The sequence below is a fragment of the Panthera pardus genome, unplaced genomic scaffold (assembly GCF_024362965.1).
Source record: "Panthera pardus isolate Hobbes unplaced genomic scaffold, ASM2436296v1 HiC_scaffold_8, whole genome shotgun sequence".
Lineage (NCBI taxonomy): Eukaryota > Metazoa > Chordata > Mammalia > Carnivora > Felidae > Panthera > Panthera pardus.
In genome coordinates, this window is record NW_026527013.1 from 91733660 (window position 1) to 91748933 (window position 15274).

Below are 15274 nucleotides of genomic sequence, written 5' to 3' on the forward strand. Positions count from 1 at the left end.
TCAGTTTGCTGTGTGGCTATGTTTCACCTGATAACAGCTGCATGGGCTTTTTCTACGGTTTTCCCCAGGCCAGAGCATTCACTAGCCTTCATCTGTGGCTGCACTTGCTTTTTGACATTTTCTTTTTGTTCAAAGTCTCGGTGGAAATTTTTATGCAAGTTTTAATTGGCTATCTCTGTGAAAAGTGCAAGTTGGCAATGATTGTGGCTAAAGGCAAAACTAGTGTGAAATTGTTCCTGAGTCAGGGAACACTGTCTTAGCAAAAATGGTCTTACAGCCATAAAAGGCAACCAAACCCTTCTCTTAGGAGGGAACTTCATTGGTTATAGCTAAAAATGAGGGAAAGGACTATGGAAAAAGTAATCTACTTTTGTTTATATGTCTGGAAATGTCATGATTTAAGTGTATTTACAAACTGAAACCAAACATGGTAGAAAGAAGCAAAGTTTAACCCCAAACAAATAGTGTATTTTACCTTTCCCTTGGTTTGTTTCCAAATGACTTGCAAAATTTGATGGAGCTTGCATCTTCGTTATCTATAGTATCTCTAGGAGTTACTTTTTAAATGAGAAAACTCAGTAGAACCTGCAGATGATTCCAACACTGAATTTGTTGAATCTGTTTTTATTTTACAAGGGCACATTGTAAAGAGGATGTGTTTTTGCTTGGCTCCCTGAGTAAATCAAAGAAAACTCTAGTGGGAGGGGTGGGGGGAAACCCCCCCAAAACAAAAACAGACTTGCACTCCCAGTTTTACCACCTTTTTACATTTTCCTTTGCACAGTAATTCTGATGGAGACTTTGCCAGATCCATCATGGAAATGCTAATTAAGGTCATTAGTATCCTCTGGCAGTCACACAAGTTCATGATCGGACACTCAGAAGGCAACTTCTGAGGTCCATTTGCTAATGCAAACATGGAACACTTTAGTCTGGAGTGCATGAAGAAAAGGAAGGAGTTTTGCAGCTACAACTAAAATTGCGGAGCCCAACTTAAAGGTCGTGCAGGCCTGTTTGGACCACACTTAATGTGTTTTGGGGTTCCAGGATCAGAAGAGCAGGGGCCCTGTCTGCTCTTGATAGAGCTGGCTGAGGCACCTATCTTTAACTCCAGCTTAGGATCTGCTGTCTGGAGTGAGACCGTGAGACCAAGGCCTTGTAAAGTCTTTTTTTCATACTGGAAAGAGAACTTTGCTCCTTTTAATTGTTCTTGGGGCATTATATACCCAAACACCAGGTTGGAATTGCAGCCATCTGAATATTCTCAAAAAGCATCGTTATCATTTGAAAACCAAGGAACCAAATGAGAGGTGGCCTGGAAAAAGCCACTTTGGAGGTGGGTGAATGAGATTACTGACAGTACTATGATTGGAAGGCCGCTTCTGATCCACTTGGGGAAACCACTGGAAAGATTTTCCCTGCAATGTTGAATACATTCTAGAATGCCTCGAGCCTTGTTGTAGCTGAGTTTATTCTCATGTCATTGTACAGACTGCCTCATAATCACCCAACATCCATCCTGGTTTATTTGCCATAGTCACTTGCATTTGGAGGGTGAAGAACATCCTTGCTAAGCTTGTGCTGTGTATTTTCAGATTTTCTATCTTGTTCTGCTTTCTTTGTTCCTTCCATTGCTTTCTGCAGGTATTTAAACCCATGGTTCAAAAGAGACTATAATGTAGCTAAGTGGGTAGAAGATGTGAATAAAAACACTGAAGGACCATACTTTAGGTATTTTATAAATTAATTTTATATCCTTTTCAAACTCTCCCAGCACATACAAATACTGTAGTGTGACTGGCTCTCTATCTTGTATCTCCCAATACAAGTTCCCATAGGTGGAAAGGGTCCTTGTTTATTTGCTGCCTTTTGATCTCTGTTTCTGGCTTCGTGAGCAAGTCTAGTTTTTGTTTTTAGTTTTTTTTTTTTTCCTGAATGTTTCAAATGAAGCCATTTGAAAGGGTTGCCATTTAGTGCATGTCCCCATCACCATCTTGAGCTTTTTTAGTAGCTTTATCTTCATTTTATGCTATGTAGTGTTCTGTGGGCATGAAACATACTTTCCACTAATAAAGAAGCACTATTAACCTGAACAATTTAATGTCTAGAATTTAGCAGTTTCATAGTGCATTTTTCCTACTTACTGCCTTAAGAGTGCATAGTGTGTACAAGGAAACTTAAGGGAAAACATGAAAAGAAACTAAATGAAATGTAGTGGAATTTTACTTTGAGTAAAACCAGTGATTTAATGGAACTTAAAATTATCCAGAGAATCTTGACCACAAGAGAGTAGATTGGATGAATTTAGGTTTCATTTTCAGTACAACCATTTGCTCCCAGACAAGGGCAGTGCCGAGAAGTACTTTACAGATTTGCAACAAAACATTCAAGGCACTTTTTATGCTAGTAGAATGCTTGTATAACACTTCAGACAGAGCAGGAAGCAGACTGAAAACATGTTCTTGGTTCACAGAAGAGCAGAGTATCCCTACATTTTAGAAACTCTAGAATTTACTCAATCCACTGTAGCTCAATCTAACGTCAGAGGTCAGAGAGAATTTCCAAGAGCTCTTAATGGCATTTTTTCACTCTTTCTAATACCAAAGTGATTTCCTAGAGGTAAATGTCCAGTTTATATCTGACTACTTTGTGGACAACTAATGTAAAGAAGAAATATGGACTCAATTACGACCTCTTCTGAACACAATTAGCTTTCAGATTACTTTTTGCCATGACTTGGGTCAGCATTAATAGATATCAAAATATGTACGTGTGTTTAACTCTCAGCACCCATATAAGGTGGACTTTCTCTTCCAGTGTACCATTTAGTTTAGACATGTATAGTTTGAGAAAATGATTAGACCCTACTTGCATTTTATTTTGATCCATACATTTGCATATGCCCCAAGGAAAGCATAACCCTGCCTGCTCACAACAATATATCCTGCTTTTATACCCCATCTTTCCCTTCTGCCCTGTTCCTCTGCTTTTACCACTTTCTCACACTGAACCTCATACACATACACTCACATTCAAACATCCCACCCTCACCTGTAGCTCTCAAGATGGCCAGCGTCAGGAAGACAGGTAAGATTATTTTGAATGTTATTTGGAATCTTGGCTCACCTGCAGTCCTATTTCTCCTGTCTATCTTCCTCAGGCTTGTGGGCAGATTGTAATTTGTATCAGCCATGGAACCCAAACAGAATGACTTTAGTCGCATATGGGCTAGGACTTTTATCCCTAAATGGACCTAGCATCTTTGCAACACTAATTTGTGAAATGGTACCCCGGAAGAGTTGTTTCACCTCCCCTGGGTCAGCTGAGTAGTTGATGTGGCTCCCAGAGAAGAGTTCACATTTCTTAAAATCAGCACCCAGGTCTGCCCAGAAGCTGCATGACTAAACGCAATTTGGATGGGGAAATGCTTTAGCACCCCTGGTTGCACGTGCAAAGCTGCGAGGGCAATTTTAGAGGGTTTCTTTATCTCCTCTTTTAGAATTAGATGTCACCTCCCACGGTGGATGGCAACATTATGAATTAATTATTAAAGTCCGTATTTGTATTTAAAGGCTAGATAAAATCCAGTGGAGGTTTATAATGTAACTCTCATTTTAGGATTAATAAGCATTATGTTGGTAGGACCTGATAACCAATGCACAATTTTTGTGAAAGTCGTGAATAATCGAAGATGCCCCAGAGCTTTTAGCACAATGATTCTAACACAACAGAGAGAATTTCATCCACCCTCTGTCCAAGCCAATCCTTACATAGAGGGCCGAAGTGCATTCACACTTTGGCTTATGCTTTGCCAACCCTGTGCTTAAGCTCAGATATGCTTCAACAGTCACCAGGTTATTTGGGATTCCCTCTCCTGCCAAAACACCGATGGGGGCAAAGGTCATTTTATTAATCACCCATGTGGTGTGGGCTTTGTGGCATCCTTAATCAAAACACAGTGGGGACTTTGTGAGTGCTACAAACTGGTCCAAAGTATAGCCCAGCATTTAAAATACTACATCCTCATCACTATGAAGAGAAAAGCAAATGCCAAAAAGTTTTGAGTGATGGTAGTGCCTCAGCTGTGCTCCCTTACGCAGTTCTGTATCCGACACTGGTTGCTCAAATGGTTGCCAGCATACACTCCCATCAAGCAGGACAAGAGCATTATCTCCCCATACCCACACCCTGGGGGCAGTTCTGTTGGTGACAGTGCTTTCCAAGCTCTGAGCAGGTATCTTTTCTCTGGAGTATTATGCATTTGATTACTCAGAGTCCCATGATCTTACGGAAAATGCAGTAGCTCTGAAAAGAAACCAGAAATAATTATCCTGTATTGAGTGCCTGCTATATACCTTTATCTCTTACCACATCATGATATTTGGGCATTCTTACTCCCTTTCTATGGATAGAGGAAACTGAGACACAACCAGTAACTCAGGGTAGCACAGCTAGTAAGTATAAGAATCAGAATTATCAGCTTGGCTGTGACTCCAAAATCTGTTCCCTTTCTACTTCTCTGTAATTACTTAAGAATGGCAGGGGGTATAGTGACTACTTAAATTCTATCCTAGGACACATTATAAATCCTTCTGGATTATATAAAATTTGCATCTGAACAAAGACAAGTGAGTAAGGGTGGACCCATGTCCCTCATATGTGACTGGTGTGGTTTCAGCCATTCCTGGGGGCAGAACTGAGCTTAGCGTGGCCTTACAGACATGTTTAAAAAAGACAAGCCCAGCAAGTCTCCTGTGGCCCCAAGATAGACCACAATCCATGGGCACACAGGCACACATTCATTGTGTAGCCTTAAATGGCACCCATTAAGGTTATATGGTTTTTTAAAATGCTGTAATGATAATCATTAACATTTGTTCAAAGATTACTTTCTAAGTGAATGAGCTGGGCCAGTGCCTGGTTTTCAGTAAATGCCAGATTGGAACTACCAGGCAAGTAGCCAGGGTCAGAAAAGACTGTGGAGGCAGAAATCTCTCTTTAGACATTTGTTACAAAATTTTAGTTTGCTTTTATTTCCCTAAGCTGATTTACCCCACCTTGTTCTCTGCTCTTATTCTGACTCCTGTTCTGGTGCTGAATAACCCCTCAAAATAATATGCTGTCACACACCACCCAACCTCCAGGACATGATGCCCCTTGCCCCTACTAAAACCATCCCTACTAAAACCCTAAGGGCTTTTCTTCCCCTTAGGGTCAGTCAAAGTGTCAGCTAGCTGGCGTATTCATGTGAGAGGAAGTATACATGCAATCTCTTGGGGGATCTGGAGAATATCTTCTGTTTTGTTTTCACTCACCATTGGCTTTGGCCATGGAAAAATATTTGGAGGAAATATTGGAGGAAATATTCCAGCACCTCTCATTGGGATGGCCTGGTATGTGTGTAGAGCTGGTCATTTGGACTCATGGCCAAGTGAATGACTGGCATGACTGTGAAGCTATAAGCTAACAGCTCATGCTATGGACACATCCACACTGTAGCAAGTTAAGAAGAGGACTCATTTTGCATGTTCCCCTAAAGCAAACAAGATTTATTTCTTTGTGTACCTGACTAGCTTTCCTGAACTTGGGTTTCTTGCCAGTAGTGATTAGGCTAAAAATCTGAACCCAGGTTAACATCCCTTGTTTTAGAAATATGTATTTAAATATCTAAATACAAAAACTTACCCTCATTCTACACACACTGAATATGTTTCTTAAAGGTCATAGTCATATTGGCAGTGTTTTCTTAAAATTAAAAACATCCTTAATTTCTGCATTAGAAAAAAAATGCAGTAGCAATACACTGCCTTAATAGTCTTTCGAAGGATTTGAAGTACTTGTATTCTTAGTTTTACCCATCTGCTCTGTAGTGGGGAGCATCAGCACAAGAAAAGTCAAATATCTGTGATATTGTGACTATTCACACTGCTAGAACATTAGACCAGTTCACACTGGTCCTGGACATTTCCCAAAACTAGAGGAAGTGTTAGGAGTTACAAATTAAAAGCAAGTTAAAGCAGTATTGATTCTTACAATTGAGCAAGAAGGGTCACTTGAATCTCAGAACTTGTAGGAAAAAGTATTTTCAAACCTCAGCTTGAATTTGGTGTCTATAACATGGAAGCCGGTTTGAAGACTACAGGAGAACTAGAGCAAAGCATAATATATGGATGGGAACCAAAATTTACAACAAGGGGGAAAGAAGAACCCTCTTGATGCCTTTGCATGCAGTGCAGTGGATCTTCCCCTGCCCAGCACCGCCCTGCTGCTGACACTCCCAGGCTGTCAGTCCCCCCAGCAGGTGAGGTGCCTCCTGCGGCAATAATACCTGTGCTCTGACGTGGCTGTGTAACTACTTCAGCGGTGTGGCTCATAGCCACCAGACACTGGGAGCTGAGCAGTCATAGATGTGGAGTGGTAACATTTGTGAATGGATAGGTACTGCTGAATCAGCACATCTGTTTCCCTTTGATATGGTGTAAGTGAACAAACTCTCAGCTGTTTTTTTTGTTTTTGTTTTTGTTTTTTTTTACTTTGAAGACAAGATAACAGATGTGGGCACTTCCTGTGAGCTCAGCCTAGTCACATATATTACCACTGCACAGGCAGAATACAGAAGAGCAGAATACATCACAACTCATGCGTATCTTTCATATGGAATGTCTTCATGATGGAGATAATACACGTTATCTAAATAGGAAGGGTATTTGTGTTTTGTGTTCGTTTCAGTAAAATTCCAGTCACTAAAGTGTAGCCACCTTATTAGCATGAGAAGTACACCCTACATGAGTTAGCAAGATCTACTTCTGTGGCACAAAACCCTCCCTGTCCAGAAATGCTGATTGTAGGGACTGATCAGACCATTTTTGTATGTTCTCATCAGACTCGTTGTTTGGCTGGAACTCTGCACTCCTTACTGCTTGCATGTTTACTAATTTATTATTAAAACCCCTCTATTTGCCTTTGTTCTTTCACAACTAACACACTGGCCTCTGAATGCATGAGTTATGTGTAAACTGGTGTGTGACTTAGCAACTAATAAATGTATCAATTGTATTGTATTTTCAGAACTTAAAAATATAATTGGAATTACTGTACTAAAACATGTTTTACATTAAGTGGTAAAAACAAGGCAGAATATTCCTATGTTGTCCATTTAATTTACCATTATGAGCTCTTAGAATAATTTTGCCCCTTCTCCATTTTAGCTTTTTATCTATTCTATAGGAAACTTCATGATTGGCTTTTCTAGTTGAAGAGTCTGATTCTGTGTGCTAACATTTAAATAATCCATTGCAGTTATGACATTAGGAAAATAAAATTCCAGCATTCCAGTGTTGTGAAGAACAGAGAATCTCCCAGTAGTTAAACCTTTGCAGTAGTGGCCTATGAAAATTGCAATCAGAGGGATTGTTTTGAACCTACTTTTCAGATATTTGAAAGAGATGTTAGGCAGTCACATAGTATTTATTCCATGTGTTCTCAACATCTCAGGACTCTATCTCCTGCCAAGTCTCCTTCTTCATCAACTGGGTCTATTGCCTCCAGCAGAAAATACCCATACCCAATGCCTCCACTTCCTGATGAAGAGAAGAAAGTGAACCGACAAAGTGCCAGGGTATGTGGAATATACACTAATAGCCTCAGTCATTATCGTTTATCTATGAGTTCATGCTTTAAAAGAGAGAACTGTTTTTCCTTCTTTATAAAAAAAAGGGGGGGGAAGATTTTCAAGATTCCATTGAAAAATAGAAGATTCTTGGGGTATGGGGCTCAGATTTATATTTGCAAATGAGTTTAATTACTGAATTAATTCTAGTGATATTTGGTATGTTTTAATCATTCATTGCTATGTATTTATATCTTTTATTATACTTCATAGCTTCTATATGACAGCCTGGAATAAACAAAACAATGTGTTTCATTTTTATCAGTTTTTTAATATACCTGGAAATGCCAGAGATGAAATAAACTAGCCTCATCTTCATGCCTAATTTGCTTACTCAGGCCTTTTACTGGCTAATAATACCCAATAGGACTTTAGAAATCAGAACCTGTGACAGAAAGACCAGTGGCTTAGAGGCAGGGGTGGAATTTGGATACATATGAAAATCTCTAATATTGGGGCGCCTGGGTGGCTCAGTCGGTTAAGCGGCGGACTTCAGCTCAGGTCATGATCTTGCGGTCCGTGAGTTCGAGCTCCGCGTCGGTCTCTGTGCTGACAGCTCAGAGCCTGGAGCCTGCTTCAGATTCTGTGTTTCCCTCTCTCTGACCCTCCCCTGTTCATGCGCTGTCTCTCCCTGTCTCAAAAATAAATAAAACGTTAAAAAAAAAAAAAAATTAAAAAAAAAAAGAAAATCTCTAATATTAAAAAAATATGGCAATGGGTATGGTAAAATTTAGCAACCTCTTATATTTTAAAAAGACAGATTTATTTTATTTTTTTAACATTTATTTATTTTTGAGAGAGAGAGAGAGAGAGAGAGAGAGCGCACAAATGGGGGAGGGATAAAGAGAGACAGAGGCAACGGAATCCAAAGCCAGCTCCAGGCTCTGAGCTGTCAGCACAGAGCCTGACTCAGGGCTCAAACTCATGGACAGGGAGATCATGACCTGAGCTGAAGTCAGGCAATTAACCAACTGAGCCACCCAGGCACCCCTAAAAAGCCATATTTAAAAACACATAAGAACTGATTATATAAAAATATGGTTAACCATAAGTTTTATTTATTTATTATTTATTTACTTTTTTTTAAATTTGTCATTGGGTCTTCACATAGAAGAACCAATTCCTTTCTACTTTATTTTTTAAATGAAGTAATGTATTACTATAATCTAGTAATATAATTTAGTATTGTCTGCAGTGTTATATTAGCTTCAGGTGTGCCAGAAGTTTCCTTAAATACTGAGTCCTCTTTTATAACTTTAATTATGGTTCTGCTCAGCCTCACAGTATTCCCAGAATACATCCATTATGTGAAATTTGAGAGGTAGTTGAATTTAGAGAGGCAGACTGGCCCTCAGAGAGGCTTAAATGAGAGATATAACTAAAGAATACTTTTATTGGTATCCGAGTTCTGTTGTGGTCAGTTACAGTGTAATGTTGATCTTTTCAGAAATAATTTTGCAATAAAATAAAAAAAAAATGGAGCTTTAAAAGCCCGGGCAGATTTATCTGCTAGTGGGTCTCGGGTTCTTAGGTTTTTTGGTGTAGAAAGATATTTCAGAGCCTCTTTGATGGCTTAAGTAATGGGGTTCAAGGTATACACGAATCATTCAAATTTTAACTCGATCCACTCGCAGTCAGTAAGAAAACTCGCTAAAAGCAGATTAGATTACTATGATCAAAAAGACTTTAAAACTAAGCAGTGGTGTTTTGTGAATTACGTGACAAGTTAGCTTCCTGTGTTCATATGGGTAATGGTAAAAGATGGAAAGGAAGAAGAAAATTCAGATTCCCAGCACTCAGCTTTCTGGCTGTAAAAAACAGAATCGTTAATAGGCATCCAGTTGTTCATGACACGAGTATGTGGTAAAGAAATCCAAGGCTGTCATCCTTCCTCAGAGAATTGTCAAAGTATAACACCCTACTTTTTACCTCTGATAAATTGTTTACATTGCTGTTTTGCTCTGTCTACTTGGGGATATTCTCTCACCTGTTGTCATGCCAGGGTGCAGGTTATTGTTCCCACAGGAAAGCCCTGAAAATGACAGCTCCCCAGAGGACATGGCCGGCTCGTGGCCTCTTCCTGGCAATGAATGGGGCGACAGTGAAGACTGTAACCCCGGGGACAGTGTGAAAGGCCCATGGCTACATTCACCATGAACAGCCACATGAGCACATAGCAGAATCCTGAAGAATAGGCAGCCCCCATCTCTGGCCTGTCTTGGAGGGCTGGGGAGTTATCAAACGAGCAGATCTTTTTTACCAGCAACCCCTCCGTTATAGTCATCTAGAAATTAGAAACGGCCACAGTCATGTCTGTTCCTAAAAGTGATGACTTGGAAAATTCTTCGCTCCTTTTTCCTCAATGGGATGATGGTGATCTTCAGGTTCCACCAGTGTCCCACCAGTGTAATCCCTCTGTTCCCCTTTCTGCAAGCTGTCACTAATTTTCTTAACCGTTTGAGAGAAAACTGGGCTCACTGAAGCTGAAGCCTGAACCCTTTACCACTCCATACCATCATCTGAGTGTCAATCCAGATGTTCTTACCCAGCAAACGTCCTGTTTAACCATTCATTTTCACTATTCTCCACCAACAGGGGTCATTCACACACACAAGCATCCTTAGAGTTGAGAGATTTGTCCTCCAAAGGGTGAGAACACAGGCGTCTCTACCATAGTCTTTGTGGAGTAGCCAACATGACTATTGAGAACAAGATTTCCATGAAGATTCAAGAGAACCTATTAAATAGGGAACCTACATAGAAACATCCACATAGTCACTTAGCCGTTTCTCCTTTTTCTGTCCCAGAATCTCATTAGGTATACAATGACATGCTCTAGATTTCAGTAAAAATGGAATTTGGATTAATTTGGATGTAACTTAAGTCACACTGGTCTCTAGACTTTCTTTGTTCATGTTTATAAAAGTGTACCCAAATCATATTGCCTGGAAGCAATATTTTATCAGCCAGGTCTTCTTCGTTGTTGTCGTCATCTTCTTCTTCTTCTTCTTCTTCTTTTTAATTAGCCACTCTGGTGAGCTGAGTTGCATTCATATTTGATCATTCCAAAGTTGTTTATAGTCCATTAAAGCAATTACTGAATGCTGTAGAAATTAGATATGAACAGGACAGTGTACAGAACTGATGGGAGAGGTAAGGAGGGGAAGAGGTAAGGGAAGTAAGGAATTGACATCATGCCATGGGTGCTTTGTTTCCTGGGAAAGGACAATTTTCTAGGAGACAGTGATGGATTTGGAGAGTGGATGGCCTGGTCATAGGCCCACAGCAGTGATTTCTAAGTGGGTGGTAGTAGTATTGATGGAATCACACTTTCCCGAGGTCAGTACTTCTCAGTACTGGCCGTAATGGGAATTGTTTGAAGGGCTTCTAGATTATGCTGATGCCTGAATCCCACCCAGAGACCCAGAGAGATTTTGAGTTAGTTGGTCTGATGAGTGGCCTGGGCAGTAGGATTTTTAAAACCTCCTCAGATCATTGAAATGTGCAGGTGGGTTGAGAACCACTACTCTAGAAGGCCATATCAGAATCCTGGGGAAAAGGAGTGTATATATGATTTTAAAAAAATAATATTTTAAATTATTTTATTTCATTCGAGACATAATATTTAATCTATTCAAATTTTTGAGTAACAGTAAATGAAGATGTGACGGGTTTGGTATTAAAAGGTGGCAATTGCTAACAAGATTGAAACACAGGTTTAGAGGAAGGAGAAAGCTAAAAATTAGAGCGTTTATTTTATTCATTCATTAGATGTCATAAGGGTGTGCTTCCACAACCACATAAGTATGGATGGAATCACCAACTCTTTTTCATCTTTTTCATCTTCATAGCTCAGAATAGGCCTGTTTCCAGTGCACTTGGATGGCTCAGTAAAGCATCTGACTTCAGCTCAGGTTATGATCTCACGGCTCATGGGTTTTAGCCCCACATAGGGCTCTGTGCTGACAGCGTGGAGCCTGGAGCCTGCTTCTGATTCTGTGTCTCCCTCTCTCTCTGCTCCTCCCCTGCTCATGTGCGCGCTCTCTCTCTCTCTCTCTCTCTCTCTCTCTCTCTCTCTCAAATAAACATTAAAAAAAATATGCCTGTTTTCCTGCTTTCATAATGTGAAATTTTGCTTTTCTCTGTTGTGCAGCTATGGGAGACATCCATTTAAGATCCACTGTTTACATGTGATACATCAAAACTGTTTACTTCAACTTTTATAGAAACCCAGCCTCACAGAATCACTGCAAATCTATCTGCTCTTCAGACAATACAGACCCTCTGAGATGCCACAGAGGAGAGGAAGCCGAGTCTCACGTCTGGATACCGTTTTCTTTTTGTCATTGGCTTAGGATTTAACTGAACCGTGAAAAGAACTACTGAAATGTTACACTATAACATGGAAAAATAAAGGTACCGGTATGTTAATGGATAATCCGCATGACAGATACATGTAGAAATCTTACTAAAATTAACTCATGACCCAAATGTAGCAAGTTTCCTAAGGGACAATAGTGGATTCAGAACTGACATTCTGAAGCACATCCTCATTGTAGACAGTAATGCTATGTGCATGAAGCTTCTGTTTATTGCTTTCCACATTTAAGGAAACAACATCCCATAATAGAAACTAGCATGCAGGGCTAAGGCATATAGGATTTTTCTGCAGGACTTTAAAGCTTGAGAGGCCAATATCCCATATGCTTACTCTAAACATGTATCTTTATTTTTGTTTTTTTACTTTTCATATTTATATCAGCATACAAGGACAATTGTACATATGTAAACATTTTTAAAATAAAAAAAGCAACTGTTACACACAAGTGTATTTTGCCAAATGCCTAAAAATAATCAGTAACAGGCACATCGTCATCATCCATCAAATGGTCTTTAAAGATGATAAACAGATGATGTTGTAAATATAGTGGTCAGTGCCCTAAGTGTCTCTCTCCGTAATTGGTATTTGTCCTCCAAAACCTGTGATATCCCTTTAAGCTGTGCACAGCCTGGAGGCAGTTTTCTTGAGTGATTAATTGAACCAGAGAAGAAAATGCCCAGCAAATCTGGGGCTTCCACATTGGCTGGGGCAGGAGCTCAGTAGTGTAGCCAGTCTCCGGCCTCCAGGCACTCACTCTGAAGCTGATGGCTGCTCCCTGGGAGTCCTCCAGCCAGTGTCTGCCTCGGCAGCTGTTGTCTTTCAGTATCAGAGCACGCCTAGTCTCACCCTGGAGGCCCGTGAGCCCCTCAGCAGCACGTCCTGCTGACCTTAAGCAAGTGTACCAAAGACACGTGAGACCGGGGCCCCTGATACATTGATAGCTTCCGACTTGCCGACACTCTAACCCTTTGTGGCCTCAATTTTTGTTCTTTGACAAAACTTTTTAGCTACCTTTATCTGTAAGATGAATAGCTTGTTTTAATAAAACCAACTTTTACACTGTTTATCAAGGATATTTATCATCAGTAGGATGTGAGTCCAACAGGTCATTCCGCACTGATGTGGAAGCAAGGTGATGGAGGTTCTACCAACTGGGCGGGAAGCCTCAACAGGCCACAGAGGGTTAGAAGAAACCTAAAGCCGCAAGTGTGCGGCAACTGTGAAGTTACCCAAACAGCTGGCAGGGGGAAAGATCTGACGTTTTGAACTCTTTTTTTTTTTTTTTTTTTTTTAATCCATAGAAAAGTGAGAAATCTATGTTAAAGTCCCTTCTTTAAAACCAAAGTTGGATAGCTGTTACAACACAGCTCTGTCATTCTAAAAGAAAACTTCCCCAGGAAAGACTACTCTAGTGAACTCCAAAATTGATGGGATCAATCTAATGCTTTTGATGTGAAGAGTACTTCTGAATTTCCTCATTTTCTTTCCTTTTTCTTGAGAGGAATGGAATCTGGAGACAAGATTTCAGAAATATTCTCCTAAATTTGATCTCTCCCAGTAGTGTCCATGGTCAAAATCCATTTCATCTTCACATATAGTCATCTTAGATGCCCAAACTGAAGGGCCATGTTAGAGGCAGTATTTTATATTCTATGGTTTTTGTCTTCTGTAACGGACCTCTCTTCTGAAAGTCTTTGAAAATGTTTGACAAGAAATTTAATCACTCAAAGCTATAAAGTGTTTGTAAATGGCATTTTTCATGACAGGAAGGGATGTAATTGTCGATACTACAATAAAATGATCCATCAGATTAAGATTTGGGTGAGTGTTGGGTGACGATGCCATGTAGCTCAAATGAAGGGCAGGAGGGCAGACAGATTTAAAGATATAGCAAATAAAGTGGCTTTTGACCAAGATCACTTTAATGTGCACTGAATATTTTCTGGTATTGAGTGTATAAAATGCTAATGTTATAAGATTTATTTTGACTATAAAAGAGTTTATAGATATGAATGTAAGGTACCTTGTGTAAATATGCTTCCTAGTTATGGTTACATAAACCCTAATTTGAAAGAATTTACAAATGGGGAGCTACTTGTCAACAGATTCCCTCCCATACACTTTCCTTACTTTCTCAATTATTTTTACATGAAAATTATTATTTCAAGTAAAAGTCATTGTAACATGTCTTTTGTAAGGCATAGTTATTTATAGTCAGGCTCCTTGATAATAACCTTCAGGTGGAACTGAATGAAAAGCATTTGTTTTATTTGCAGGAAGATTATGATTTTATGGTAGCTTTAATGTTCTGTTCTGGGTATCTGCCTAAGAATGTTTGAACATTCTTATAGCCATTTGCAGAATTCTCTGACAAGTTTATAATCTTAGTGGATACTTTTGAGAAATACCTATACGGGTACTCATGGTTGGTATTTAGATGTATTAAATCTAAATATTTATGACTTTTCATCCACTGAAACAGGAAAATGGACCTATGGCACTAAACACAAGCACAGCATTAGAACTTTTTAATATATTTTGGAGAGGAACTTTGAGGTCATCAGAGCGGTTTGTATCACGCAACTAATATTTATAGCCCCCAGTCAATTATAGAACTCTGACGCCAAGCAGAGAAGAGTGGTTCATTGGCCTTTCTGTTCCATTGTATGCCTTTTTCTTTTCTTTCTAAAGTTTTTTGCATAGATAAAACTTCAGATTGACAACCGTGCTGCCTGCAATGGTCCATTTGTCCACAGACATTGCAGTATAGCAAACTCTGACTTAAACATTGAAATCTCTTTATTAAGAATGATAACAAGGGGGTGGGGGTAAGAGGGAGCCCCTGAAGGAACTGAGGTCAGACTTACCGGTCTGTGTCCAGCCAACTCTTTCTTTAGTCAGGAAGTAGCGTCCTCCTCAGGAGTCCCTCAGCTGGAAAGTGATCCCAGGTCACGTGCAGTCTGTGGAAAGGAACCCACTCAAACAGCACAGCATAGCGAGGGCCTTCAGTTTACCTTAGTTGCTCTATAGTTTAAAGAAACCCAGGGCTGTTCTTTAAAAATTTTTGACTAATAAATGTAGGGTTGAAATGCCAAAAATACTTGAGATAGGTGCTTTATTAAGTGATACTAGTTTCTTTTTCTCCTGGCTTTAAAAAGGCTTTTAAAATTGTCTTTATGTATAAAGTCAGTCTGGTATAGATTTCTGTGCATAAGATGGATAGG

General features: G+C 39.6%; 1 protein-coding gene across 22 annotated transcripts in view; it reads left to right on the forward strand.

Annotated features, from left to right (window-relative positions):
* The window catches only part of ADAM22 (ADAM metallopeptidase domain 22), a 232640-nt gene extending 217867 nt beyond the window's left edge, over positions 1-14773 (forward strand). For 6 of the 22 annotated variants that reach the window (XM_019443219.2, XM_019443214.2, XM_019443223.2 and 3 more), the window contains 4 exons: positions 1645-1731; positions 3058-3087; positions 7495-7618; positions 11896-14773. In XM_019443219.2, the coding sequence (XP_019298764.2) occupies positions 1645-1731; positions 3058-3087; positions 7495-7618; positions 11896-12024 (370 nt within the window). In that variant the 3' untranslated portion in view covers positions 12025-14773. Of the gene's footprint in view, positions 1-1644; positions 1732-3057; positions 3088-7494; positions 7619-11822 lie in introns of those variants that run through there. The other 16 variants (XM_019443233.2, XM_053898249.1, XM_019443234.2 and 13 more) reach the window with 7 other exon arrangements.
* Positions 14774-15274: the final 501 nt, after the last annotated feature.